Source organism: Muntiacus reevesi, chromosome 5, assembly GCF_963930625.1.
Source record: "Muntiacus reevesi chromosome 5, mMunRee1.1, whole genome shotgun sequence".
Classification (NCBI taxonomy): domain Eukaryota; kingdom Metazoa; phylum Chordata; class Mammalia; order Artiodactyla; family Cervidae; genus Muntiacus; species Muntiacus reevesi.
In genome coordinates this window covers 27,559,009-27,586,779 of record NC_089253.1, presented here as the reverse complement: position 1 = coordinate 27,586,779, position 27,771 = coordinate 27,559,009, and the positions used below count along the sequence as shown (strand labels likewise).

The 27,771-nt window shown below is 54.4% G+C and overlaps 1 protein-coding gene and 1 non-coding gene across 2 annotated transcripts; one reads left to right on the top strand and one right to left on the bottom strand.

The window, feature by feature from the left end:
* Positions 1 to 495: 495 nt before the first annotated feature.
* On the bottom strand, positions 496 to 27,771 carry SLC37A2 (solute carrier family 37 member 2). The gene is made up of 18 exons (XM_065936465.1): positions 27,625 to 27,771; positions 13,439 to 13,520; positions 12,853 to 12,946; positions 12,682 to 12,760; positions 10,342 to 10,477; positions 9,911 to 9,987; positions 8,778 to 8,944; positions 8,224 to 8,261; positions 7,837 to 7,989; positions 7,428 to 7,518; positions 5,898 to 5,960; positions 5,521 to 5,606; positions 5,010 to 5,058; positions 4,768 to 4,841; positions 4,425 to 4,503; positions 4,225 to 4,322; positions 3,925 to 3,989; positions 496 to 1,692 (listed from the first exon to the last, which is right to left on the bottom strand). Exons 1-18 carry the CDS (start codon positions 27,681 to 27,683, stop codon positions 1,677 to 1,679), a joined length of 1,506 nt encoding a protein of 501 aa, XP_065792537.1. The 5' UTR covers positions 27,684 to 27,771; the 3' UTR covers positions 496 to 1,676.
* On the top strand, positions 21,564 to 21,636 carry TRNAG-CCC (transfer RNA glycine (anticodon CCC)). The gene has a single exon. It is a non-coding gene; the product is annotated as a tRNA-Gly (tRNA).

Below are 27,771 nucleotides of genomic sequence, written 5' to 3'. Positions count from 1 at the left end.
GATTGAAGGCAGGAGGAGAAGGGGATGACAGAGGATGAGATGGTTGTATGGCATCACTGACTCAATGGACATGAGTTTGAGCAAGCTCTGGGAGTTGGTGATGGACAGGGAAGCCTGGCGTGCTGCAGTCCATGTGGTCAGAGTCAGACACGACTGCACAACGGAACTGACTGAACTGCCTCCTCTAGGCACGCCTGCCGTGAACACCCCAGTTTTGGGCACCCAGCAAGCACACCACCCTGAGGTCCTGGGATGCTGTGCCAACAGCCCACGTGAGCCCCAATGAGCACAGGGGCAGCTGACAACAGATATCGGCACAGAGGCTGATGGGCAGTGTCAGAGGGCAGACAGAGATGCCAAGAGCTTGCCTGGCAGATCCAAGGGTTCAGGGTGGCCAACAGTGAACACTCAGTAACCACTGGCATTTCATTATCAAAATATTTAATAACATACTGGGACTCTGGGTCATGCCCCCCCAGCCCCACCGCCCTACACAACTCCCCCACAGCACTGCCGTGATAAGCCATCTGCCCCAGGAACACAGAGGGCCAGGACAAGAGCGAGGCAAGGAGCCCTCACACTCAGGGGCTGGCCGTGCCTGGGAGTGACACCCCCCACCCCGCCCTGCCTCTCCCTGGAGGATACAGCGATAATGTTTTAGTCAAAATGGGTCAGGAGTTAGAAACAGGATTAAATGGAGGGTAGAAGCAGGGGTACCAATGTGGGGAAACACATGGAGAAAACAAGCTTATGGACATAAGGGACAAAGAGAGGTCTGGTGGCTCTGAAATACACACTTTCAGCTAGAGGCTGATTACAGAGGTTCAAGTTTAACATGAGAAGGAGAGGCAGTCTTTCCAGGCCTTCGCCTCACGGAACCTCGGCTATCCATCTTGGAATCTGAACAAGAAGGGTCTGAGCAGATCCCTCCTTGTCCCAAAATGCTGACAGCCCTCAGTCCCAATCCCTCCGGCTTGCAGTCTCCAGAGTTCAGGCCTGGATCACTGTCAGCGGAACTGACACCATCAGGGATCCTCACAGTCTCTCCTCTCCTTCCGCTGGGCCTACTCAGGGCTGGACGGTATGCTGAATCATCGCCCTGTTATCAAGGGCTTTGGAAGTTAACAGAGACTGTTTCATAACCATTAGAACCAGGTAGCTTCTATGCTCTGTTAGTCCCCAAACAATGATGGAAACCTTCTCTGACGTGTTCCCAGCACCCACAAGACTGGTTACGCGTTCATAAGTCTTCACTTAGGAATGCATGTCCTGCCTCCCTGTCCCCCAGGTTAGCCAGAGAATCGTCCCCACAGCCCCTGGGCAGCATGGGGACGCTCCCAGATCGCTGTCCCCCCTACCCCATCCTGTAAGTGACCCTGTAATAAGCTGATCCACTGATCGCACGGAGCTGCCTGAGCGTTTTGTTTTTGGTCTCAAGATGCCTTCTCAGTATGGTGAGCACGCTGCATTCCATCCATTCTCCAACAAGGCCCTTGAGTCTTCCATGTCCTTGAGCTTGGCAGTCCCTTCTCGTGGAGCATCCCCTAGCCCTTGGAAGCCTCGCGGGCTGGGCTGGCTGGTGCTGGGTCAAGGGACTTTTTGCCTCAGCCATCTGTGTGGGGGGGCACTTTGGGACCCGGCAAGGTTCCTCCGTGTTTCTGCTCTGATCAGGGGCCTCACATTTCTCTATACCTGCATGAGGAGGACAGAGGCAGTGGAAGAGAAAGTGAGACACTGGTTAACAAGTGTTGGCTCCCATCCCAACAGTGGGAACAGGGAAGATAAGTCCCCTTGCCTTAATACTGGGTCCCTTAATACTGGCCTGGCCAAAAAGTTCATTTGGGTTTCCCCATAACATCATATGAAGGAGATCAAACTGGTCAATCCTAAAGGAAATGAGTCCTGAACATTCATTGGCAGGACTGATGCTGAAGCTCCAATACTTTGGCCACCTGATGCAAAGAACTAACTCATTAGAAAAGACCCTGATGCTGGGAAAGATTGAAGGCAGGAGAAGGGGACCACAGAGGATGAGATGATTGGATGGCATCACCAACTCAATGGACAGGAGTTGGAGCAAACTCCAGGAGTCGGTGATGGACAGGGAAGCTTGGCGTGCTGCAGTCCATGGGATCGCAGAGTCAAACACGACTGAGCGACTGAACTGAACTGATAATGTCATATGGAAAAACCCGAACGAACTTTTTGCCCAACGCAGTGATTGGTTTTCATCCTGTTCATTGTCATTAGGGCTCACCTCTTCAGCAGGGAACACCAAGCCAGAATCATGTTTCAAAAAACTTTACAGCGTTTGTACCATGTCTGACGGCTTTGCAAAGCCATGTCACATTTTATCCCAGCATGTCTCAGCCTGAGACCAACCCAATCAGGTATTTAGGAAAGAGCACCCCCATTGGACACATAAGGACACGGACATTCAGAGAAGGTGCCAAGGTTCAACAGAAGCAGGCGAGCAGAGAAGGCATGATTGTCCAGGGTTTCTGGTGCCGAGCCACGGCTCTGTGCCCAAGCAGGCGCCTCCACGCCCCCGACACAGGCCTTCCTCAGAGAAAGAACCGCTGATGATGAACCCGCACACCTAGGTCCAAAGGCGGGCTCTGCTGGGACGAGCTAAAGCCCTGAGGTGTGTCCCGTGAGTTCTGAGCCTCCGTTCTCGTGCCTCTACCCCGCGGGGCTGCTGAGAGGGACGCCAGTACAGCTAGACAGACTCAAGTCAACGCCCAGATTAGACGCTCACTATGCATCATTCTCCTCCTCTCCTGCCTCACTCCCTCTCCTCCCCAGGTCCCTGCAGGCCTGGGGGGCGGCAGGGGGCAGCAGGTGGAAGCATTACTGGTCTTGAGGTGCCATCTTCTGCTCCCCCTCTGGGGCAGGGCAGGACAGAGACCCCGCTAACGCCTCCTGCCTGCAGGCTACTCTCCCTGAGCCGGGATGATGCCTTCCTTAAAGGCATCAGATATGGCGCCGTTTCCCAGGCGCTCAGTGGGTTCTTCCTCACATTTACCATCCAGACCGGGTCCATCGCTCGGGCCGCTTCTCACGAGCAAGAGCTTCCTAAGGAGAGCCAGAAAGGCCGCGAGAGAACATTCCCAACCTCAGCACCAGCTGCGCGGCCCAGCCTCTCGTGCCCAGCCTCAGCCGCGAGCCTGTCTGAGCCACCTCTGCACCCGCCACCGCTGGGCGACAGGCAGACCGCACCTCAGGTCAGCTTGGGGTTTTGTTCCAGAGGCTTCGCTTCGCAGTTGCTTTTTTTTTTTGGCACACCCCAGGCAGACGGGCCAGACACCCTTGGTTTCTGAACTCTGGGAGGTGCAGACAGCTCAGCGTCCGAGTTCAGAGGAAAAACTATTTCCCTAGACGCCACCTCCTCTGTCCTGGGGAGGGGGAGGTCCGTCCCAAACCCTGTCAATCTCCGTAAGGAGAGGCTGCCAACCTTCCCAGCGGCTCCGGCCTCTGAGGAAATACTTCCCAAGCACCATATTCTGCCCAGAGTCCGAATCTTTGGAACTGGCCCCCAAGGAAAAAGCGAAAGTCAGAAAAGTCAGGAAAATCAGAAAAATCACACTGGAGGAGAGAGAGGCTTTGCATGCACTCTTAAGAGCACCGTAGTCACAGACTTGAAGGAAATACTCACAAAAGTCATGGGACTTGAGGAAAAGACTATCACGCGTGGGTTAGGGCCATATTAGAGCTATGGAGACACATGGGACAACAGACGAGAGGTTAGTGGAGCTGGGGACCAGGCCGGGGCTCGCGGAGCACGTTCGGGGTCCGCGGGTGGCATCCCTGAGGTCGGGGCTGGAGCTGGGCTCAGACTCTGCAGAGCCCCCAAGTGATGGATTTCACTCCCAGGAGGAGGGAGGCGGGTGGACAAGGCTCCAGCGCTCCCTCCACAGGACTTACCCTCTGTCTCTGCCCAGGGATGACTTCCAGGCCAGGATCTCTTTGTACACCAGCCGGCAGAGGAGCTGGGGGGAGGAGGGGAGGGAGACATGAGCATGGAGCATGTGGCCAGTCCCCAGCGCTAGGTGACCGCTGGGCTGGCCGTTCACAGGGCCATTCTGTAGGGGGTCACCCCTGGGAGGCAGAGTGCTTCGCGCAAGGGCAGCAGTCCTCATCATCCCGACACTTTGGAGCCCCAGGTTCCAGGCCTGCAGGAGGGGACCCCTCCCCCTCCCCATCTGTGTGCCCCCAAACTCTTACCAAGCAGGCCAGGACGTCCGCAGCAATGAGCATGTAGAAGACATTGTTCCAGCCCGTGGGGGAAATGAGCCCGGCCAACAGAGGCCCCAGAGCCGCACCTGTACGGAGCACTGCATCAGAGAAGGGCCCGGAGCAGGGGCCCCACCCTCTAACCTAAAACTCTGCCCCAGACCAGGCTCGGGAAGGCGAGAGTCACAGACCTATGGATCCAGTGCCGTCGATGATGGCTGTGACAGTGGACAGAGCCTTGGCGTTGCCCTTCAGGCTCTTGTGCGTCCCCTGGAGAGAGACACCAGAGTTGGGGTGTTGGGATGGGGGCTGAACTAAGAGACAGAGCCCCAAGCAGGACGGGGACCGGGAAAGGGGCTGGCTCGGGGAAAGGGAGCCTTGAGGGCTTGGAGTTGGGAAGAAACGGGGACCCACAGCAGACTCTAAAGGACTTTGAGGATCTCGTCTCTGCAGGCTGGGGGAAAGGGGAAAGATGTGGGGAAGATGAGCCTGGAGACAGAGGCCCTGATCAGTCCCCAAGGGGGCCCTGCTCACCAGGTCAGCCGAGACAGCGGTGGTGATGAGAGCGTAAGGGCCGTTGACCAGGGCTCCGCAGATGAGCAGCATGACTGAGGGGGTGATGGGGATGGCCAGTTAGAGAGGAGAGGCCGCCGTCAGCTCCCGCCCCAAAGCGGGTGCGTCCCCCGGCTCCAGGCCGAGAACCTCCACTTCCCCAGGCCGCCCACCGTGCCCCCAAGCCAGCCTCGTGTGGTCCCCAGGGCAGCGCCTGCACCCACCTATGGAGATGCTGATTCCGCTCTGGCCAACGTGGTTGTACAGGAACATCTGAGAGAGGAGAAGCAGGGGGCAGGGTCACAAGCTGGCTTCCCCGCGGGCCGCCTCTGTTAGCCTGGGGCCCAGAAGACTAGAAGCCCCAGAAGCCCACTTTCCTCTCTCATACCCTGGCCTCTTGTTCCTCAAGCGTCCCAGGAAGGCAGGGTCTAACACGCAGTAATCCATCGTTTCCCTTTGCCCCAGAAGTCTCCTCTCCTATCGAACCTCCGCCTCTTATTCTATCCTTGGTCAGGAAGTTTAGCAGCTGACATCCCCCGCCTCTCACTGAGGTCAAAGAGCCACTAGTCCTTTTCGAAAATTCTCAGCCTGGATCCCTTTCCCTGGGCTGATCCTGGCTTCTCCTCCCCTGGCCATGCACAGGGCTACACACACACAAAGAGATGGGTGTGTGTGTGTGTGTGATGCCTGGGCGTGCACCCAGCTCCCGCCCCTCGACCTTGAGGTTCTACGCACCATGGGGGCAGCCAAGATCAGCATGACGCAGCAGGTGGTGGCCCTGCCATTGATGTAGTCAGAGACGAGCCCCGCCAAGATGCCGCCTGGAACACAATGGGCACACTGCCGCCCCAGGCACGGGGGACCCCCGAGCACTGCCCCAGCAGTCCCCCCAGCACAAGCCTGATTGGGGCACCCCGGGCCAGCAGAGTGTCTCCCTCTGCAACCGTCCCCATACCCATGGCTCACGGGAGGGACACCTGGGCAGGACGCCACCTTTTCCCTCTGAGGCCACCTGCCTAGGTCTCGTCCCACTGGAACACGTCCCTTCTCTCTGCAACCCGACAAGAGAAGAAGTGGATGCAGCTGAGAGGCACAGCAGGGCGTGGCCTTACCTATGATGCCACCAACATCGAAGAGCGTGGACAGGTCCCCAGCCTCCTTGGCACTGAAGTGAACTGTGGAAAATGAAGCATGTGCTCAGACCTGGGCACTCAGGGCAGACATTGTGGGGGGCCATTGCTGGAAGTGTCCCGGCAAACACCCGATCCAGGATCACTGCCCCCTTCAGAGGAAGGAGTTGGGGGTCAGTGGGAAGCGACTGGCCAAGGTCACAGGTGAGTCTGCAGCAGTTTGGGATGGGACGCCCATTCTGGCCCCCAGGCCTGTACTGCCTTCTTCCCCTGTCGGATGGCCTTGACCTCTGAGAGCACTGGGATCTGGCCCCCAAGGACCCTGTCCCGGGGGGGGGCACCCTGGCGCTATCTGAGCCTCGGCCCGTCCAGCCACATGCCTGCCCGCCCCTGACGGAGCAGCACGCCCCCACAGGAGCTTGTCACCTCCTTCTGAGGTGTCTGCTGATAAGCAGAGCCAGGAAGGAGGCTCACGGGGAGAATGGGCACCTCAGGCCCCTGACCTTGCCCTGGGATGAGAAAGAGGGGCGCCCAGCAGCGTGACTGGCTGCCCAGCCCTCAAGGTTGACTCACGCTCTGTAGCCAGCATCAAGGCCACAGAGCAAAGAGCCAGTGTCCACAGGGCCGCCCTGGGCTCTCGCCCCGTCTTGCGGGGAGGCCCCTCAGATGCAGACAGGGTGAGGGTGGGACGGGGCAGGTTACAGCTTGAGATTTGGCCCTGACTCATCCAAACGGCATCCCGTGGCCCCAGTGTACCGTGTGGACGGCAGCTTGTCTCCCCAGGGCCCTGGAGGGAGCCCGGTGGCCCTGCTGAGGTCCTTGACCCTGGCAGGGCTTTGGGGCTCTGGGCTCTGGGGGCAGAGCTGCTCCTTGATAGAGCAGCCCCACCTGGGGACAACCAGAGGCCCAGGACAGGACGTAAACATCCTTTTCTAACCACCGAAGTGACCTCTCCTCATCTGTCCATCCTTGGGCAGGGACAGAGGCAGGAGACAGGAAGTCCACGAGGTGGGCAGCCCAGGAGACCTGGGCACTGGGCATCGATGGCCCAAGTATCCCGGCAGCCCCTGGGAAGAGAATGGTGTTTCCCACCAGGCTACCAGCAGCGGGGGTTGCTTGCCAGGCCCTCTTCCTTGGGCTGGGGGAGGCTTGAGAGACTCCTGGAAGCACTCAGAAGGCAAACCATTTCTCAAGGACCCTCCGATCCCACCCATCCATGAGCCAATGGGCCTGAAGCAGGGTTTCGCCTACACTTGAGGCCGGAGTAGACATTAGAGAGGATTTGAGTTCCTTACCCCGACTGAGTGCCAAGTGAGGGAAAGTGGTTGGAATCAGTCAGGGACTAGGAGGCTTTCTGCAAAATTTAGCTTCCCATTAAAAAAATTTCTCTTCTGTGCTAGGAGAGTTTCAGCAGAAATCCTGCCTATTCGCGGAGTCATAAGCATCATGTGGTGGGTTTCTTCCTTGGAGGCCCCCCCTTCCTCTCTCCCCTCTTCTTCCCCGTGTACTCACCCACATTAGAAATGTACAGGGGCAGCCAGTAGAGGAAGGTGTAACTGACCAGCTTGGCGAACAGCAGACACAAGGAGAACTCGACCACGCCCTGGGAGCACAGCAGAGGGCAGATGGGAAGGTGGGCAGGACAGCCTAGAGCCTGAGGCCGCCGAGCCCCAAGCCAGCACTTTCCACCGCCCACCACACGGGGCAGCCTCTAGAACACTGCCGGTCTCAGGTACAGCAACGTGCCTGCTGCCTGAACACTAGGGTAACGTCCGGCCACACTGCCCTCCCCAGGAGGGCCCCCTCCCTAAGCACTGCATGTAAAGAAACTCTGCAAACCGTGGATCACCCTGAGCATCCCCATCTCCAACAGAAAAATCTAGAGAGCCTCTCTCTTCCTTCTGGTCCACAGATGACTCACCGGGATGCGCAGGGCCCCGAAGAAGCTGATGGCGGTGGGCTGAGCGCTTGCGTCCTTGGAGCAGGTGCCAACTGACTCCAGGCTGCTCTCTTTGTTACAGTGGGGTCCGTTTGCGGGGTCCTCGGGGTGGTCTTGGCTCTCTTCCGGATTACCCTGAGCAGAGAAGAGCCCTTATTGGGGGCACGTCCACATACTACCCCCCACCAGCTGGAGGGACAACCCACGTGAGACGAATTGCATGAGGTATGCGCCCCACTCCTGGACCAGACTCACCACCTGCCAGGGAGCCACCCGCGGGCCCAACTTTGGACACACAGGCCCCTCCTCAACTCCCCAGGCCTCTCTGGGACCAGCCCCCGGTGGAGTGGGGCTGGGGGCTACACTCACGTGGTGCTGAGGCGGGGCGCAGTCCACGTCTTCTGGGTCTGAAAGGAAAACCTTCTAAGAAGCTTGCCAGCAGACCAGGCCCTCATCCTGCAGGGCGTGTGACCCCCACAGCCCCAAGGAGGCCTGTGGGCTTTCCAGCACGAGGGAGCCGGGGCTCCGGAGACCACCTTTGAGGCCTAGGTCTCCTAACCAAGGGAGCCTTATGGACTTTTGTTCTCTTGCTTACAAGTGACCATGGCCATGACTCCAGGGGCCATCTGTCAGGGAGCCAGAAAAAAAGCAGCAAGCATGATCCACTTCTCAGGCTCAGAGCGGCCAGTGTTTGCTGGGCATCCTGACATACATCTCACAGACACTCTCCCACGTGTCTGTGAGCACGTCTGTGAACGGGTGTCCCACGTGAGAAATCGAGGCTCAGAGAGGTTGCTCATCCTGAGTCACACGTCTGGGCCTCCAATCCCGTGACCCCCATGGGACCAGCCTCCGTCTCCCAGAACCTAACTGGGAGGCTCCACTCCAGCCCTGTGGGGAGGCGGGGAGAGGGGTCCACTCACATTCGATGAGGAAGAAGAAGGTGATGATGCCCATGATGGCGGTGATGACGCCGGGCACCACGAAGGACAGGCCCCACTGCTGATCCACCCACACGCCAGCCAGCAGGGAGCCCAGGATGTTGCCCACGGACGTGTGGGAGTTCCAGATGCCCATGATGAGTCCCCGCCTGGAGGGGAGGCGGGGAGGGAGGCAGGGAGTCAAGAGCAGGAGAGGTAAGAAGAGAAGCCCTGGGCTCACGGAGACCGCCCCGGCCAAGTGCGAAAAGCTGACTGCCTGCAGCCTCCGTGCCCGAAGACCCCAGTCAGGGAGGAGGGGCAAGGCTGGCTGGCATCGAGCGAGTGACAGCCAGGCCTGGGGTGTCCTGCTCCCCACCCAGCTCCCTCAGCAAGCCCTGCCTCCCCTCTGTCCCAGGGCCACAGCCCTGCCCTTTCTTCTCTAGCCCTGAGGCTGTGACTCTGAAGGCCTCAGCTAAGGGCGACTGCCCCCAGGGGACATGGACACTGTCTGGAGAGTTCTGGTGATCCACCCCCAAGTGTGCTGGTGGTGTCTAGCAGGTAGAGGCTGCTAAATGCTACAGGTAGAGGCTGCTAAATGCTACAACGTGTAGGATGGCCCCCTAACAAAGAATTACACAGCCCCAAATGTAGCCCATGATGCTAACAGTGCCAGGGTTGAGAAACTCTGCCCAAAAGAAACTTTTTTTTTTTTGCACAAAAGCCAGTTCAAGGGAAAAATAAATAAATATATAAGACATATACATATATATGCATTAAAAATATATGGGTATATGCATTATTTATATATATATACATATATATATATATACACACACACATACACATAGAGTTTTATAGGCTTCATTTTTGTCTTCATGCAAAATGGAAATTCATCTATTAGGAGCAAAAGGCATAACGAAGATGGCAGGTTTTAAGGAGTAAAACCTCAGCAATGAAAACGCTCACTGCTTTCAGTCACTAAAACGTTTGTATCCCAGCCTGTGAAAGTCAGCAGGACGGAGGCGTATTTCTAATCTTTGGTCCTAAAATCGTATCAGAGGCCACAGGGGCCCTCCTGCCGCCACACCAGCCCAGCGCCCCAGGCAATGCACGCCCTCCTCCCTGGTCACACTCACTTGCCCTTCCCGAACCAGTTGCCCACGCAGCTCACCACGGCGGGCCAGCCCGTGGTCTGCACGAGTCCATTGAAGATCTGCAGGGAAAGTGGGGGGACAGAGGCCCCTGGACTGAGTGGTGCAGCCTCTGGGATGGGGGGCCCTCCAGAATCCATGCTATGCCTCCCCTTCCTTCACTCGCGTGCACACACCCACCAGCTGATGTCCCTCTGACCCCAGGCCCCCACGGCAGAGACCGGGCCTCGCAGGCGCCTCCAGGGACCTCAGGCTGAGGCTCAGTGCAGACTCCCTGAGCCGGCGAGGCCGCCCTGGCTGTGGGCAGGGGACCCCGCAGTGTGATAAAGGAGCCTGGGTCGGGATCTGCCGTGACCCGGGGCGGCTGGGTCTGTGCAGGGACAGAGGCCCGAGTGCAAGCCGGAGAAGGCTCGTACCTGCACCAGCACAAAGTACCAGAGCACATGAATGTTCCAGAAATAACCCAGGCCAAAGAGCGAGGTGAAAAGGCCGCTGAGCAGCATCCCGCCTGTGAGGTAGTACCGGAGAGGGAGCCGCTCCCCAAAAATGCCGCTGCAGAGAGAGGTGGGTTCGTGGTTAATCTCCGCTACGTCGCAGCCCTGCCCTCCGCCTCCTGGCTCCCCCGGGGCCCCACCCACAGCTACTGAAACATCGCCGAGCTGACCACCAGGGACCTCTGTGTGGCCACTAGGTGCCTCTGCTTTGACCACGCGCCTCGCGACATGCCCGGCAGAGTGGCCTCTGTGACATCCCCGCGACCCTCCTCTTCCCCCTTGGCTGACCAGCCCAGCTCATGCATTTTCTCTTGCATCACCTTTATGGTTTTACCTGCCACGTCTGTACACATACACAACCCAGCTGTGTGTCTGCAGCCCTGAACTTTCTCCCAGGATCATATCCACACGCCTTCTGGACATCCTGACAGCTGCCCGTCAACTACTCCAAAGACTGGACTCCTCTGCCTCCCTTCCAGACCCTGCCCTGTGTCTGCACCCCTCAGAGGACTGGACGGCACCCCCACGTTTGGCCACTCAAGCCGGAAACGAGCTACTTCAGTCTCCTGTCCCTGCAGCCCACCCTCCACAAGCGACCTCCAAGATCTGCCCACTGCTCCTCTTATTTCTCTCCAGCACATCACTTCTCTCCATCTCTGTTATTAATAATACTGTTCTAACTTAAGCTTTCCTCCAAGCCCAGCTGGGCTACTCTCAAATCTGCTCCTGAGTGTGACCTGCTAGTCAGCCCTGAAGTGAAGTGATAGTCACTCAGTCTTGTCCAGCTCTTTGTGACCCCATGGACTACAGCCAGTTGGGCTCCTCTGTCCATGGGATTCTCCGGGCAAGAATACTGGAGTGGGTTGCCATTCACTTCTCCAGGGGATCTTCCCAACCCAGGGATTGAACTTGCATCTCCTGTGTCTCCTGCACTGCAGGCAGATTCTTCACCGTCTGAGTTACCAGAGAAGCCGATCAGCCCTTCTCTCCCTTAAGTCCACCTCCGTCAGCCTCTCATATCTGTCTGACATGTAAATCTGGACATGACACCCACTCAGTGGCTCTTCTGTGCCCACAGCCTAGTACACAATGACCTCGTTCTTCGGCCCCGTCTCCTGCGTTTTGCATGTTGGGAAACCTGTTATGAGTCCCCCAGTCCACCCCCTGCCCCTGTGCAGTCATGCTGCTTCAAATTACAGCTGCCTTCTTTCACCAAGCCATGCCTCCATTGTGCAAGCATGCTCAGTCGGATCTAACTTTCTGCCACCCTGTGGACTGTAGCCCGCCAAGCTCCTCTGTCCAAGGAATTTTTTAGACAAGAATATGGGAGAGGGTTGCCATTTCCTCTTCAAGAAAATCTGCCCCACCAGGGATCAAACCCGAGTCTCCTGTGTCTCTTGCCTTGCATGTGGATTCTTTACCCACTAAGCCAGTGGGGAAGACTCTTGTCTCTATTCAGTTCAGTTCAGTTGCTCAGTCATGTCCAACTCTTTATGATCCCATGGACTGCAGCGCGCCAGGCCTCCCTGTCCATCACCAACTCCTGGAGTTTACCCAAACTCATGTCCATTGAGCTGGGATGCCATGCAACCCTCTCATCCTCTGTCGTCCCCTTCTTCTCCCGCCTTCATTCCTTCCCAGCATCAGGGTCTTTTCAAATGAGTCAACTCCACTTTCTCTTCATCAGTTCAAATGTCATCTCCTCCAAGAAGCCTTTCCTGATCCCTCTTTTCTAATCCCAGCTCAGACTAAGTGACTCCTCGGAGCTCCGTACGTAGCCGCCTCTGTCTCAGAGCCACTGTATTGTTTATAACGCAGCTGCTGAAGTATCGGTTACCCCCATTAGGCTGTGAGCTCTCTAGAGGTAGAAGCCAGCCTCAGTCATCCTCAACACCTGGGAACAAACATCATGCTTGCTACATAAAAGCCATGCTGGGTTTTCAGCTTTCAGGTTAACCTTGAAGGACCCCTGTCCAGGACAGACCATATTCCAGCCACACCGCTGACATGCCATCTGAGTGAATAAACTCAAAAGGAAATCCAGGAAGGCCTTTGCAGGAGAGTTACTAAAAGAGGCAGTCATCCAGGTGAAGGAGGAGGCTGGGTGAAAGCGGCAACACGCCAGCTATGGGTGACAGGATGTGTGGAAGGCTTGTCTCATTTCCAACAACTTTCTCTCTTTGACCCCGCTGCCCCAGGCTGGTTTAGAGGAGACGGCAGCTCTGAACCATCCTACAAGACAACACAGGCTCTGCCTCTTACCTGATAAACATGCCGATGGCATAGGCCACGAGGAAGGCATTGTCCACGGCCCCCAGTAACTCCTTGTAGTTGCTCTTATCTGTAGGCGGACCGGGGAGACAGAAAGCTGGCTGTCTCTCCGGGCCTGGATGGGCATCAGGCGTGGAGAGGAGCGGCTCACCCCGCTCTTACCAAAGGGGGCCCAGCTGCACCACGTGGTGTCGTTGAGACTGTGGGTGCTGTTGAGGGGCTGGATCACCTCTGAGCAGTTTTGGTGCAGACGGCTCTGGAGAGGCGACGGGTGCGCAGGTCAGGGGTTAGCTGGTGACCCCAGAGTCAACCCAGCCCGCAAGGGAGCCAGTAACCCCCCCCCCACCAACCACACCAGCCCACTGCCCCTCCCTCCTGGACTCCCTGCATCTTCCTCTGACACCCGGCCTTGCAGGTATGGCTCTGGCGACAAGGGGCCAGGGCAGAGACTCGGTGAAACACAAGCGGTGTCTACAAGCAGCACCCGGGGAACCCAAGGTGCCTGCTCTCTGGTTCCACCCCCAACTCCCCGACACCGCTCTCTTGGTGAAGAAACCCAGGGAACTCTCCTGGGAAAAAGAACTGCTAAAAGCGGGAGTCAGCCAAGGGGGAGGAGACAGACTTGGTGACCAAGATAAGGGACAAGGACTGTGCTTCATTGAGCTCTGGGCTGCTCCACTGAAGTATTTCCGTATTTCTGCAGAGGCCAGCAGTCCTGCATTCTTCCTTACCCCCGGGCCAGACTCACCTTGACGACACTGATGGGCTTCCGGGACATGTGATAGCAGGTATAGATTAAGAAGGTGATGAGCAGGATGAAGGCTCGGTACCTGCAGGGGAAGGTGGGCATCTGGGTTAGCAGGGAGTCCAGGCCTACCATCTCCACTGTGTCCAGGAAGCAGTCCGCCTGTGCCTGTTCTGGCAGCACCACCAACGCTCCCCTCCAGACACAAGCTGCTCGGGGCAGAGGCCAAGGGGAGGGGAGGGACAGGTGCCCAGAGGCCAGAGCGCTCAGAGTTCCTGCTCCCGAGGACAGAGGCCTCCCAACAGAGCTGGGCCAGCAGCAGTGTCCTAGACGACACCAGAGAGCCCTCTGCGGCTCTTGTCACTGCCCATCGCCTCTACTTCTCCTTGTCCTCCCTAAGATCAGGGTGCCTCTGTGTGTGTGTGTGTGGAGAGAGATGGGGACGCAGGGAGACAGAACTGTGTTTAAATACCGGAAATGGTGGAAGCTGGTAGGAGGATGATGCATGCCAAGTGTCTCTTTCTTAAAAAAACCTTTTATTTTGTATTGGGGTAGAGCTGATGAACAATGTGATAGTTTCAGTGAACAGCGAAGGGACTCAGCCACACATATACATGTATCCATTCTCCCCCAAACTCCCCTCCTGTCCAGCCTGCGACATAACATTGAGCGGAGTTCTCTGTGTTATACGGTAGGTCCTTACTAGCTATCCATTTTATTTTACTTTTAAAATTTTTATTATTTTTAACACCAGAAACATTTTGTGTTGGGGTACAGTCGATTAACAATGTTGAGGTAGTTTCAAGTGAATAGCAAAGGGACTGAGCCATACACATACATCATCCATTTTAAATGTATCAGTGTGTACATGTTGATTCCAAACTTCCAGAAAGGGTCTATCTTTAAAGTGAGGTCAACTACTCCTCATAAACCTAGTTGGTTGCTCAGTCTGTCTGACTCAGCCACCCCATGGACTGTAGCCTGCCAGGCTCCTCTGTCTGTGAGATTCTCCAGGTATGAATACTGGAATGGGTAGCCATTCCATTCTCCAGGGGATCTTCCCCACCCTGGGACCGAACTCAGGTCTCCTCCATTGCAGGCAGATTCTTTACCGTCTGAGCCGCCAGAGAAGCCTAGAACACTGCAGAAATAGCACCTGCTACAGCCCAGCAGGAGCAGAGTCCAAAACACAGAGGGAAATGTGGCAGCAGGAAAAAGCTGGTCGACAGGACCCAGGTCCTCTGCCTGGCTCCATGCTAGTCCATCCCTCCAGACAGAAGGCTCACTCTTTCCATTGTGGCTCACGCATCACACAGCCCTCTCCCACCCCCGCTTCTCATCCCGTGCACTGATCTGGGGTGGAAAACACAGGTCAGCCAGACACCACTGAAGTTTCCACTGCCCGCCCCACTCTGCCCCTTCTCCTGAGGATTGGGGGAGGGCCCCCCATGTCCTCCTGAGTCACTGCTTCCCCAGCAGGGCATCAGCTGAGCCGACTCAGCATCCAGGAGCCAGGAAGTACATGGAGAAGAAAGCTCAGTGTGGACTCCAGCCCAGGAGAAAGGCCAGAGTCTTGGTTTCTTAAAGATCTTAAAGAAGGTGGGGAAGAAGGGGAGGGGGGCCCAGAAACCTCGTTCTGTCCCTGGGTTCCTTGAATCAAAGAGCCAGGACACTGGAGGCTCGGTCTGCCCTCTCTAGCGATCTGCCTCCAAACCCCAAATCACTTCCCCACAAGCATGATGCAGAGGCTCGGGTTTGTGAAATGAAGGGTGTTACATCAGAGGCTGAAATCAGGTTGGGCTGCCAGGCTCCTTCTCACTTCGCCCCTGGACTCCTGCTCTATCTCCATCTCTCCACTGCCTCATAGCTCATCTTCTGAAGAGAATGAAGGTACATGTACCCTGCTGTCACCAGGCTGAACATTTCCCAGTGGCTCTCCATTCCATTAAGTGCAAAGCTCTGTACAAAATAAAAAGCTTAAAGTTTGGGGGGAGAAAAGAATGAAGCTCCAACTCTAGCCTGGCTTTCAGGCTCCTCTACTGCATGGTCTGGCTCCTACTTCCAGACACGGGGTGCATGGGGCAGGGAGTCCCAGGGGATTCTCCAGGGAATCTGGGGTTATTCCCAGGGACTGTCACAGGGACCCACATAGACAAGCTTGGCGGCAGCAATGTTTTCCAACTGGTAAAGGGCTCATGACTCCTGGATCAGGGACTTTCAGAATCTGGCAGCAGGTGGGAGGAGGGGTGGAAGGATTTGGAGACTGCCCAGCTGGGCTTCTTCAAGAAGCAAAGGATGGAAGAAAACCACAGCCCTGCAGATTAACACTCACCAGTTTCCTGTCTGGAAAAAAGCTTCAAGTTTTGTAGATGTGTGTGTGTGTGTGTGTGTGTGTGTGTGTGCGCGCGCGCACACGCGCTCAGTTGTGTCTGACTCTTGGCAACTCCAGGCTCCTCTGTCCATGGAATTTCCCAGGCAAGAATACTGGAGTGGGTTGCCATTTCCTGCTCCGGGTGATCTTCCCAACCCAGGGATCAAACCCATATCTCCTGGGTCTTCTGTATTGGCAGGTGGATTCTTTACCACTGAACCACCTGGGAAGCCTCTAATTAACTGTGTAACCACATGCAAGTTCTTTAATTTTTTGCCTCCGGTTTCCTCATCAGATGTCCAGGAGAACAGCACCGACCACATCTAAGTCAAAGACAGGTGACTACAATGCAACGCTCACCCTGTTACCCAGGTCTCCGCTGCGCTACCCTTAAGACCTCCGCTCCTGGGCTCAGCCAAGTCTCTTTTCGCTGCTACATGGACGCAGTGACCCTGGTGACAATCCCAGATGGTGCCGTGGTAAAGAATCTGCCTGCCAATGCAGGAGACTCAGGAGGTGTATGTTCGATCCCCGGCTTGGGAAGACACCCTAGAGAAGAAAATGGCAACCGGCTCCAGGATTCTTGCCTGGGAAATCCCATGGACAGAGGAGCCTGGCAGGTACAGTCCATAGAGTCGTAAAGAGTCAGACAGGACTGAGTTTCTGAGCATACCCGCTGGGCCTCAAAGATCCCCCGGGCCCCGCGGAGGCCCCGGCACTGACTGTCCTCCCTTGACAGGGCTGCCAGTGAGGCCCAGGCTGCCCTCAGCCACGCTGAGCCCTCAGGAGCCGGTCGGAGTCAGTGAGGGGTCAAAAGGCACAGCCCCGCTGGCAGCCACCCTCCTCCTCCCCACCGCTCCCAGCCGGGCCCCACTGCTGACATCTCGGCCTCCCTGAGATGGAGCCAGGACCGCCCCACCCCCACGAGCATCCCACCACGTGCCCGGCCCTGAGCTAGGGACCTGGGGAAACCAACCGTAGGAGAGACCTCTGCCCGCCGGGGTTCCCGGGGCAGCAGGGAGTCAACAGGACTGGTGTGACTGTGCTACGGAAGACGGGGGCCAGCCCTGCGGGACTCGGAGCGGGGCACCCAGACCGGCCGGGGAGGGGCAGGGTCAGGACAGGAATCTGTGAGTGGACCTGAGACAGCCATACAGGGTGAAGGAAGTCAGAAAGAGAAAAACGAACATCGTATATTAACCTGTGGATGTAGAAGCTAGAAAAAGGGTATTTGCAAAGCAGAAATCGAGACACAGAGAACAAACGTATGGATACCAGAGGGGAAGCGGAGGGTGGGATGGATCGGGAGATTGGGATTGATGTATAAACACTACTGATGGGAGTGCTAATTCGCTTCACTCGTGTCTGACTCTTTTGCGACCCTAAGCGCTGCAGCCCGCCATGCTCCTGTCTGTCCATGGGATTCTCCAGGCAGGAACACTGGAGTGGGTTGCCATGCCCTCCCCCAGGGCATCTTCCGGACACAGGGATCAAAGCCAGGTCTCTTGCATGTCCTGCACTGCTGAGTGGGATCTTTACCACCAGTGGTACCTGGGAAGCCCTAAGTATAAAACAGGTAACTAAAGAGAACTTACTGTATAGCACAGGGAACTCTACTCAAAAAAGAGGGGAGATAGATATATATATATATCTGATTCACTTTGTCAGACAGCAGAAACTGATACAATATTGTAAAACTGATACAATATTGTAAATACTCCAATACAATTTTTTTTAAAAAGAAAGAAAGAATCCTGGAGGTGAGGTCTCAGTCCAGCCTTCACAAACTGGCAGGAGGCAGCCAGGTCCACCTGGGCAGGGGCGGGAGCAGGGCCAGGGAGAGGGGAAGTGCGTGTGCAGAAGCGTGGAGGCGTGAATATCACTACCTGTTTGGGGAACTCCGTATGGTTCAGGGTGTAGTTCAGGGTATCTGGAAGGTGGGGCTGAGCCAAACATGGCAGCTGAGGGCACTGGGAAGGAGGAAAGGGACGGGTCACGGAGGGCCTTGGGCAAGATTGGGCTGTCTCTTGGGGTGACGGGACGTCACTGAAGAGGGATGGGATTTTCTAGGTCACAGAGTTCTGGGCACCAGCCAGGTGGGGACCCAGGGCTCTGCCCTGCTGGTGAGTTGGGGAAACTCCAGTCGGGCTTCCTCGCAGAAGGCAGGGCCGGCTTCCTCTGCCTCGTTCATCCTGCCAGCCGCTCCCCAGGCACACGGCCACCCCCGGGGAGACCCTTGGTGGTGCCCTGGACTCTGGAATCAGGTGAAACCTGCTTTCATTCCTTACACCTGTGTCATCTGAAAGTAGAGTTTATCACCTCTATCACAGGGCTGTTGATAGGTTGATGAGATGATGCATACCTCTTACAGGTTTCTGACACGCAGTCCACACTCAAAAACAACAGCGATGATGATTTCAGGTTTTGAGGAAGGAAAACTGGAGTGGGCGGAGGCAGCTCGTGCCGCTCTGTTAAGGGAGGTGAGCAGTGGGGGCAGGCACCAAGCTGCTCTGAGCAGTGGGGGCTCCAGGCCCTGGATGTGCCTGTCAGGATGTCAGGAGAGGCTGGTCAGTCCTCTCCTCCCCACCGGCATATCGTGCAGACCTGGGCTGGAGGCGTCTTTGTAGACGCCTGAGGCTACAAGTGCCTACGGGGAGCCTGCAAGGGGACAGAGCACAGGCTGGCCTGCTGGGCCCGCCCCTGCACTCCCTTGGGAGCAGATGGGGAGGCTTAGCAGAGGTCCACAGACATGCCGATCGGCCAGATTCCAGCCCTGCCCAGAGGCCTGGCTGACCTTTCTCCCAGCTCTGACCCCATCCCTCCATGGAAAACCTGACGCTCAAGAGAGCGGGAGAGTCAGAGGGAGGGAGGCTGTGGGGCAGAAGATCCTGAGTGCTGTGTGATGCTGGGCTGGGCACTCCTCCTCTGGGACTCCTTGCCTGGACCCCAGCATGATGGCAGGACGAACCCAGAGGGGCCCAGCTAGCTGGGGAGAGCGTGCTTGGAGCCGGGCCTCTCCTTCATCCAGTTCGCTTTCCATTCCACTTTGACATCTCTTAAAGAAAAAGGCCAAGGTGCCATAGTTCAAAGGGGACTGGGGACATGGGTGGAGTGAAGGGCTGGGCTGAGGCCAGCGACCTCACAGTAGCTCGCTGGAAGATAGCTGACGGGCTCCTGACGCCTGTGGAAGCCGCAAGTTTCACTTCTGCCCTCACGAGCCCTTCTTTCAGAACCAAGGGGCCCCAGAAAGGGGGGCAGGGGGAAACACACACAGAGCCCAGCCTTACCCAGCTGGCCGCAGGGCAGCTGCACAGGGGAGGGAAGGCAGCCCAGGGGCTGGGCAGGCTGGACAAGCCAGCCAGGGACCCCAGAACCTGCACCGCAAGGCCCACAGACTGTTCCAGGCGGGGTGCCTGCCCCAGGACCCTCCAAGTCTGTGTTAGTGAGAAATGTCACTTCCGAGAGTCTCACCTCCCCTTGCCCAGCACTGGTTACTGAGTAACCAAGTCAGATAGAGAGGTGGACTGGCTATCTCATAACTATTAGCTGACAGTCCAACTTACTCTTTCAAATGAGCACGCTAATAGCTTTATGGACCTTGTTAAGACTTTGCACTAGAAATGCCTCTGAGGTAGGGACAAAGAACAATGTCTGTCAAAGCAGTGACCGATAACAAACAAAACCGCAAGGACCTGCTACCGCCACCAGCGCAACAATAGAAAATAAGAAAGTCCAGGAGAGGGAGCTTAGGAGACAGTGGCGGGAGCTCCCTTTCGTCCAGCATCTACCAGGTCGTCCCCCGGTCCTTGCATCCCCCTCCTGGCTTTGCAACCACATTGCGGACGGTTCCCATTCCCATTTCAGGCCCCAGGTCAAGGGGGACTTGAGCTCCCTCATTGACCCACTCCTATCACTTCCCGCCTCAGCCCAGCCCTTCAACGGAGTCTGGGGCAGCTAGTAGATGGATAGGGCCATTCGGGCTGGCCACGTGAGAGGCTGGGCGGGCTGTGGCTGCTGGTGACCTTGGCACTTGCCCTGAGGAGATGAACTTGGTGGCCTGTCCTTGGATGTGCCAGTTCTGGGACTCAGCAGATCTGAAAGGGAGAGAGGGCTGGGGATGGTAAGAACCAGGGCAATGGTGACGATGCCACCACTGTGCTTCTTGCCAAGTCCTCCACTACCACTAGGACACAGCCTGGTGGGGAAAGGCCAGGCTGGAACAGACCGCACAGGGCAGAGCCCCCGAGCCGGGCTTCCCACTGACAGGAGGGGATGGAGACAGGCCATACGGGACGGGCCAGGTCCGTGACGGCCTCTGACAAACAAAGCCCTCCTGGAGCTGAGTGCAGCATGACTGGTGGATCCTCCACGTGCTGCTCTTTCCTCCAGCTGGGACTCAGGCACTTGCTCAGAGGGATCGAGGGGACTCTGGGCTCAGTTCCAAGGTCCTTCCGGAGAAGGAAGTCGTTGGCTAGTAGCACAAGCCGCCCAGGACTTTCTAGAAGGAACAAGTACATCATAATCTTTTTTTAGGAGAGTGGAAACTATAGGCTAGATTGCTAGACTGCTTTGTTTTGAGAAGGAATCTAAGCAGGAGAACCCTGAGTGTTCAGACAGAACGAAAAGACCAGGCTTTCAGCTACAGCATGAGATGTCATGTGGGTACCTGGAAAACCTCTGGGAGCATGTGAGAGCTGGCAGGGTTTGGGAGAAGTGGGCAGGAAGCTGGTCTCTCTTCTGCAGAGAGGCTATGCAAACAGCATTAGTGGAACGCACTGATGGTGGCAGGGCGTCAGGACGGGGGCCCTCCTCTGGAGAGTCTCTGGAGGTCTGGCCCCTGGCTCACCCTCCTCTATGCCTTCTCCCAGGCATGAAGAATCCAGGGGGTGAGGCATGAGCCGGAGGCCAAATCGGGAGCAGCAAAGCTGTCCACCTCGCCTCTATCCCACATAGCAACTCGGGGGCTGTGAGATGTGGGGTGGGGGCTGTGGGCTTCACCGACTCCGCCCTTCGTGTCTGGCCCCAGTTTGGCGTCACGCAGGAACTGCTCAACCCCAGCTTCAGTGCTCAGGTGGTACCGCCAAGTGGAAGACATAAGACCTTGGCCATCCATACAAACCATTCCCAAACCACTGCTCCCTTTTAGATCAGCCGGCAGCCCCTGGGGCAGAGTGCCCCACCCAGAGCCAAGGAAGCGCTGTCAGTCTGCTCCGTAAAGGAGAAACGGCAGAGAGGAAGAGGAAGCAGAGCAGCTGGGGGAGAAGACAGCAATCATGGGTGGGGGGGAGGGGAGCGACCAGGGTCACACGCTCTCTGGGGATCAGCCTGAGGACGGGGGTGGGGGTGGGGGGTGCAGGAGTGGGGACAGGGGACAGGCTCAGCCCTCCAGGTCCTCTGCCAGGATCTCTCATTCCTTCTCGGACCTGCCTCTCACCATCACAGCTCATCCATACTGGGTACCATGAAAATAAGACAAGAGAAAGCTGCTTTGGCAGCGTCTGGCACCCCTGGTGTGAAGCCAGAGCAGATCGGGGTGGGGGGGCGGGGGGAGTTCGTTAAACCAACAGGAGGCTGACTCTTAACTTCTGGTTCTGTGACTGGGACCCTGGGCCACCTGTCTCACCTCTTTGCCTCTGCTTGAGTTTCTTTTAAACGAGACAGTAAACTGTCATCGAGGTGGCCCTGGGGATTAATGCAGAGAACATTTCACCTCTCAGTCTCACTTCAATCTTCCTTTAAATGAGATACTAAAGAACTTTCCTGGTGGTCCAGTGGCTAAGACTCTGCACTCCCAATGCAGGGGCCCCAGGTTCAATCCCTAGTCAGGGAACTAGATCCCACAGGCCACAGCAAGAGTTCGGATGCCACAGCTAAAGATCCCACATGCCACACCTAAGACTAAGCACAGACAAATAAATAAATAAGATAGCTAATTCCTATCAGAGAGGGGGCGGCAGAGAATAAGATGGTTGGATGGCATCATCAACTCAATGGACATGAGCTTGAGCAAACTCCAGGGAGACAGTGAAGGACAGGGAAGCCTGGCATGCTGCAGTCCACAGGGTTGCAAAGAGCTGGACACGGCTGAGGGACTGAACAGCATCACAGAAGATGTCCGTAAGTACTGTGAGCTGTGATGGACCTGGCAGCAGGCCCTCAGCAAACACTGGCAGACAGATCCACTGGTCCCTGCGGCAGCACCACCTGCCTCACCGTTCCAGCTCCCACGGGAGGACTGGAATGTGGGGGAGGACGGCCACGAGGGAGTTCGCAACTCCTGCTTTCCTGCCCGTCCGGTGCTTCATCCCTTTCCTGCTCATCCGGCTCCTGCTCCTCCTCCCACGGGCTCCTCTCCCCGCCACAGGTCCCAGGAAAATGGGCCCAGCCCCACGTGCAGCAGCCATAGTCATCTCTCTGGCAAGATGCCCACATTGCCATCTGCCCCCAGACAGGCCCACTCAGAGGCTGGCACAGGGGCAGGACACTGGCTAGGGCAGGCCCAGCACCAGGGAGGATTCGGAGGGGTCTGACCGGAGGAGGGGGGTGGGGACCACCTTCCTGGGCAGAAACTCCTCTGAGTCTCTGCCTTCTGCTGGCACAGCTTGTTCCACCTGCCTCTCAGCCTCCTATCCACGGGGGCCATACCTTCAGACCCCCAGCAGGTGACCAGGTTGGTGACCTCCCTGCCCTGACTGCCACTCCACGACCTCTGCTCAGAATACCTCCTGATCCAGCAAGTCAAATGCTACCTTTCCTTTCTAATGAAGATGAATCCCACCTCCAGAAACTGACAAGCACCAAGCCATTCCCAAGTACTAAGTGTGCTCCAGACACTGGGCTAAGTGCCTTCAATGTCTTCTCACTTAATTTCACCAAAGCCCTGGGCTAGAGGTACATTGTTATTTCCACTTTAATGACAAGGACCTGGAGCCTTAGAAGTTTAGTGATCTGTCTCAAGCAAAACCCTCTGTTTTCTTTTCCCCTCCCACCCTCTAATCAGAAGGAAAAGACCAGGGACTTGGGAGTCCACTTAACCTGGATTCAAATTCAGCTCAATCATTGACTAGCTATGTGGCGCTGGACAAGTTACATAACTTCTCTGTGCCTCATTATATCCTTATAAGGGGGAATTAGGCTGGGAAACAAACAAAGATCTTGCAGTGGACCACAAACACAAGGCCTGGTACAGAGTGGTAGGAAGAGCAAGTAGAATAATAGTCAATAATTAATGCTGAGTCAGTGCTTACTGTGAGCCTGGCACTCATCCTGCTTCACCTTGCGATAATCTTTAATCCTCACAAGTACAGAATGAGCAGGTGTTACAAATATCCTTGCTGTACAGAGCTCAGGGGGAGCCCACCCGCCAAAGCTCAGGGGGAGCCCACCCACCAGGGTCCCACTCCAGAATGCCTGCTTTCTTCTCTTCTGTTTAGAAGAGAATGTGTGGAAGCAGTCAGTTTGATAATGAGAGGACACTCCCTCCCTCCAGATTAATCCTTAATTCCGAGAAAGTAGGACTGTGACTTAACCATCTTTGTAAGCCTGAGAGTTCAAAACAATCATGTGCCTACAGTAAGAACTACAATGACGTTGGGTGTTTGTTACGAGTCCGAACCTACACACATCAAGAAAGACGTGAAGGAACACTTGCCGTGGGCTCTCCATCAGCCATGAACCTTCATGGATCACTTTTGCCCCCAAGAACCCCCCTGACTTTTACTGATGCGGGGGCAGGGGTGGGTGGCACTCAGAGACGTTAACTATACAAAACACACAGTGGTGAGATGATTTCAATTCAGATCTGTCTTAAACCTGGGAGATGTGGTTGGATTTACACTTTAAGGAGTGTCTCAATGACATGTGCATCTGTAGAAAGTTATGTGTGTTTCTGAGCTCTTCTAAAATGCTGGTGTGGGACAGGCTACTTCCAAAGACCCAGTCTCTCTGCCCCCTCATTTTCTCTGAAATACTAGTTCCTTTGGCTAAAAGGTATAGTTAATATATATGAATAAGACTCTACTAGGAACAATAAATGGCAGAGAGGTACAACTTTGTATATACAGTAATGAGATGTATTTTTGTTTATTAAGAGAAAAAAGAGAAGTAGAATATGATTATTTATATAAGTATCTCAGAAATGGTTTGCTGCATGAGAAATTTTTATAGATTTCTCAACACCCTCTTGGTCCATGATCTGTCTCTATGGATCAGTATCCTGGTGTGTTTTGCCCGATGATGACTATATTGTTACTGGTCATGACTTCAGCTAATCTTATCCAAACTGCAACTTTACTTCTTTATTTTGAGTCTAGGATCTTCTAGGTCAGTGGCTTTCAACTGGGGAGGTACATCAGACTTTCCTACAGAGCTGTATTAAAACACAGATGTTTAGGACTTGCTGGTGTATGTTCATGCACAGTTGTGTCCGACTCTTTGCAACCCATGGACTATAGCCAGCCAGACTCCTCTGTACATGGAATTCTCCAAGCAAGAATATTGGAGTGCATTGCCATTTCCTCCTCCAGGGAATCTTTTCAACCCAGGGATCAAACCTATGTCTTCTGCATTAGCAGGCAGATTCTCAACCACTGAGTCACCTGGATTTACTAAGTCTAAGTTGACATTATTAGTATTCCCATGGCATATTATGTAAATTATGTCTTGGGACTTCTATATATCTTTAAATACATAAAAATATATATACAAAGATATAAAAAATCTTGAGATATTTTTCCTCTATAAAAATTATCCATTCTTAAAAATCAGATAGTATGTTCACCATCTTCTTTGAAATTAACCTTAAGTGTGTTTTTAGACACTGTCTAATATTTTCTGGATTGGCTTCGTGTGCGTTACATACCTCAGGAACAACCAGACTTCACCGTTAGCTGCATTTTTCTTATCATGACTTCTCATCAGATCATTCACTTTTGAAAATTATCATTAATAAATTAATCCATGCCTTTTCAGATCTCTGACCCTTACAGATAGTTTCTGTTTTATTCTGGATGCTCCCTAAAGGCTCTGCAACCATCTATAAGCCAAGGGTTTTATCTTTAACAACCGAGCAGTGTCTCACGAAATCAGTGGACCAGGTACACACTCGTGGGTACAGACTCTTGGTGATATCATTCAGATATCTTTAAGAACATACCTGTGGAAATCTCAGGATTTCCAAAACTTAGGTAAAGAAGCTGACAGGTTTATGAGGTTGCTGACCCAAGATTCAGCAGAATAAGAATTAATCACTTAGAACTGAATGAACTGATGAGGATGATTGTCACTGACATTTGGAATGTCAGTGACATTACAGCGTTCAGTGTTCTGAATATATAAGAAAGCTCTTTTTTCTTTCTTCTTAATATGTCTGTAACCCACAACAATTTAGGAGATTCTGTTTTTGTAAATGAAATGAAATATTTGTAAATACTTTATTCTCTCTACCCAACTCCCCAGAATTTAGAAACTTTTATTGTCTCCTTGCTTTTTATAAAATATGGTTATCTGCAAAAGTTCAATAAGAATCTGTCTTCCTTATTTTACCAGGGCATATTTGAAAACGGGTTTACCAGGTGTCTCAGCAGTAAAGAATCCACCTGCCAATGCAGGAGGCGTGGGTTTGATCTCTGGGTCAGGAAGATCCTCTGGAGAAGGAAATGGCAATCCACTCTGGGGTTCTTGCCTGGGAAATCCCATGTACAGAGGAGCCTGGGGGACTACAGTCCATGTGCTTGCAAAGAGTCAGACATGACTTAGCGACTGAACAACAGCAATTAGAAAACTTGGTTTTGCAACCAAGGCCTTACCTGGAATATTATATTTGACAATGATACTCGTTTAGTCAGATATTGATGCCACTCTTAAGGAATTAAGATTGACAGCTGATACAAAACCCTCCCAAGAAAACTGGCTTACTGTCTTCCCTTACAGGCAAATCAGGACTTCACTCCCTGGCAGGCCCAAGAATCTTAGGATATTTGGGGGACCTTGAGAAGAAGGGAATTTGTCTATTAATAAATGTATAGGTACAGCAGGTAAAGCCTAGTGGAGACAATTTCTTGGCTTGGCTTCCTAATCTCAGAACAGTAAATAATAGAAGGCTTTTAAAAGTCCAGTCTCAGAACACTTATGAAAACTTCCAGCCAAGAGAACTTAACATAGTAAATTATGTATACAGATAATCAGATCAAACCTAGCACGACCAACCTTATTTTGTGACCAAGAATAATCATTCTTTGAGGCTATTTTTTTTTAATCCTAGCAGAGAAAACTGTAGAAGAGAAACAAAAATGTGTGTGTGCTTCTCTGGGAAACTGTGCGTTGCCTAGAGGACAGCCCTCCCCTCCAAGTTATCTGATTCATGCCTTTCCCTGACCTTGAATTTCATCAAATGGTAAGTAACAAGTAAGTCATATAAAATATGTCCATGAACTGATAGTTTCAATAATCTGCCCTGTCAACCAGTTTTGCCTCAATATTCCTGACTTAAATGGGCACCTTCTTTGTATTCTTTTTAAAATTGTGGTAAAACGTCTATAACATAAAATTTAACTATTTTTAAGTGCACAGTTCAGTGGCATTTAGTACCTTCATATTCTTGTGCAACCCTCATCCTTCATCTCCAGAACCTTCTCATCTTCCTAAACTGAAACTTTGTACCCATTAAACAGCAACTCCCCATTCTCCCCTCCCTGGATTTTCTTTTGTGCCAATTATACCATCTTCTGGCACCCTCATCACCAGTGAAATAAAATCTTTTTAACACATATTCATTTTTATATCCTTACAAGAGTCATCTGACTTTTTCTGAAAAATACCGAATAAATAAACGAGTGAGGGAGGCTGGCAGTGATGAGGAAGGTCCCCAAGGAGGGCTGTCACCAATTGGAAAGTACTTCAGGTGACCATCCTGATTTGCCTAGGATTGAGGCGCTTTGGGGTGCAGGATTTTGTTTTAAAACAAAGGTGGGTCCTACTAACAGTTTGCACCCCATCTAAAGGGTGATGATAATACTCCTAATGATAAAATTTGAGAATTTAGGCCTGATATTAATAGATCAGAGGAAGGAGGAATCTGGTTATTAACGTTAAGTTTGATCATTTGCAAGTGATGGCAACGAACTCAAAGCGAAACAAAAGAAAACAGAGACACGGTGTAGACCAAGCCAAGTGTTCCATGGTGTGGCCTCTGATGAAGAGTGGGTTGAAAACTCTCCAGCCAACCACACACACCTGATGGTCCAGTGGCCTCCTCAAGCTTCCTTGGTCAGGAGGAAGTTGCTGGCCGGCTGCTGGGGTGACCAGCCAGTTGAGAAGCAGCTGGCCCCTGATCCGAGAGGTGTGTCCTCCCCGGGGATGTCCCTCCGGGCCGGAAGCCGCTCAAGGCAAGCTCCCAGGACCACTAGGTTCTGGTCTTGGAGCTATCCAAGGGCTAAAAGAGACCAAATGGGACACTCGGCAACTCCAATGACCACTTTCTCGTAGCAGCAACTGCCACGCCCTGACCTCGGTTCCCTAGTCTACAAGCCGGGGGTCCCCCGGGTGATAAAGGAGGCGCTGAGTCGGGTCTCCCCCAGGGGGGAGTGAGTGTGCGCGGAGGTGAGGATGCGAAAGTCAAGGCGGAGACGCTGCCCAGGGAGGGGTTCCGGAGAGGCGGAGTGAGCACGTGCCACCTCACCTCCCCGCCGACCGCCGGAGATCCTACCGGAACCCCCCACCCTCACCCCAACAAGCGCCCTGCGACTCCCGGAGTCGGGTCTCAGTAGCGAGGCCGCCGGGCCCGGCGCTCCCCGTGCCCCCATGCCCCAGCCCCGCTCACTTGCTGTCCCTGGAGAAGGCGCGGAGGAACCAGATGCCGGGCGCCAGAGAGGACCTCATCGTGCCCGGCGGTACCCGAAGCGAAGTCGGAGCGGAGGAGGACGCGGAGCTGGGCACGCGTCCCGAGCTGACAATCCCCCGGGTTTAA

What these genes read in the sequence shown, in the direction of transcription:
- SLC37A2 (XM_065936465.1), bottom strand. Translation starts at nt 27,683, where the DNA reads ATGAGGTCCTCTCTGGCGCCCGGCATCTGGTTCCTCCGCGCCTTCTCC. An exon ending in GTGCAGCTGGGCCCCCTTTG is followed by an intron (nt 12,761 to 12,852) that starts GTAAGAGCGGGG and finishes GTCCGCCTACAG; the next exon opens with ATAAGAGCAACTACAAGGAG. An exon ending in CGGACGTCCTGGCCTGCTTG is followed by an intron (nt 3,990 to 4,224) that starts GTAAGAGTTTGG and finishes TCCTCCCCCCAG; the next exon opens with CTCCTCTGCCGGCTGGTGTA.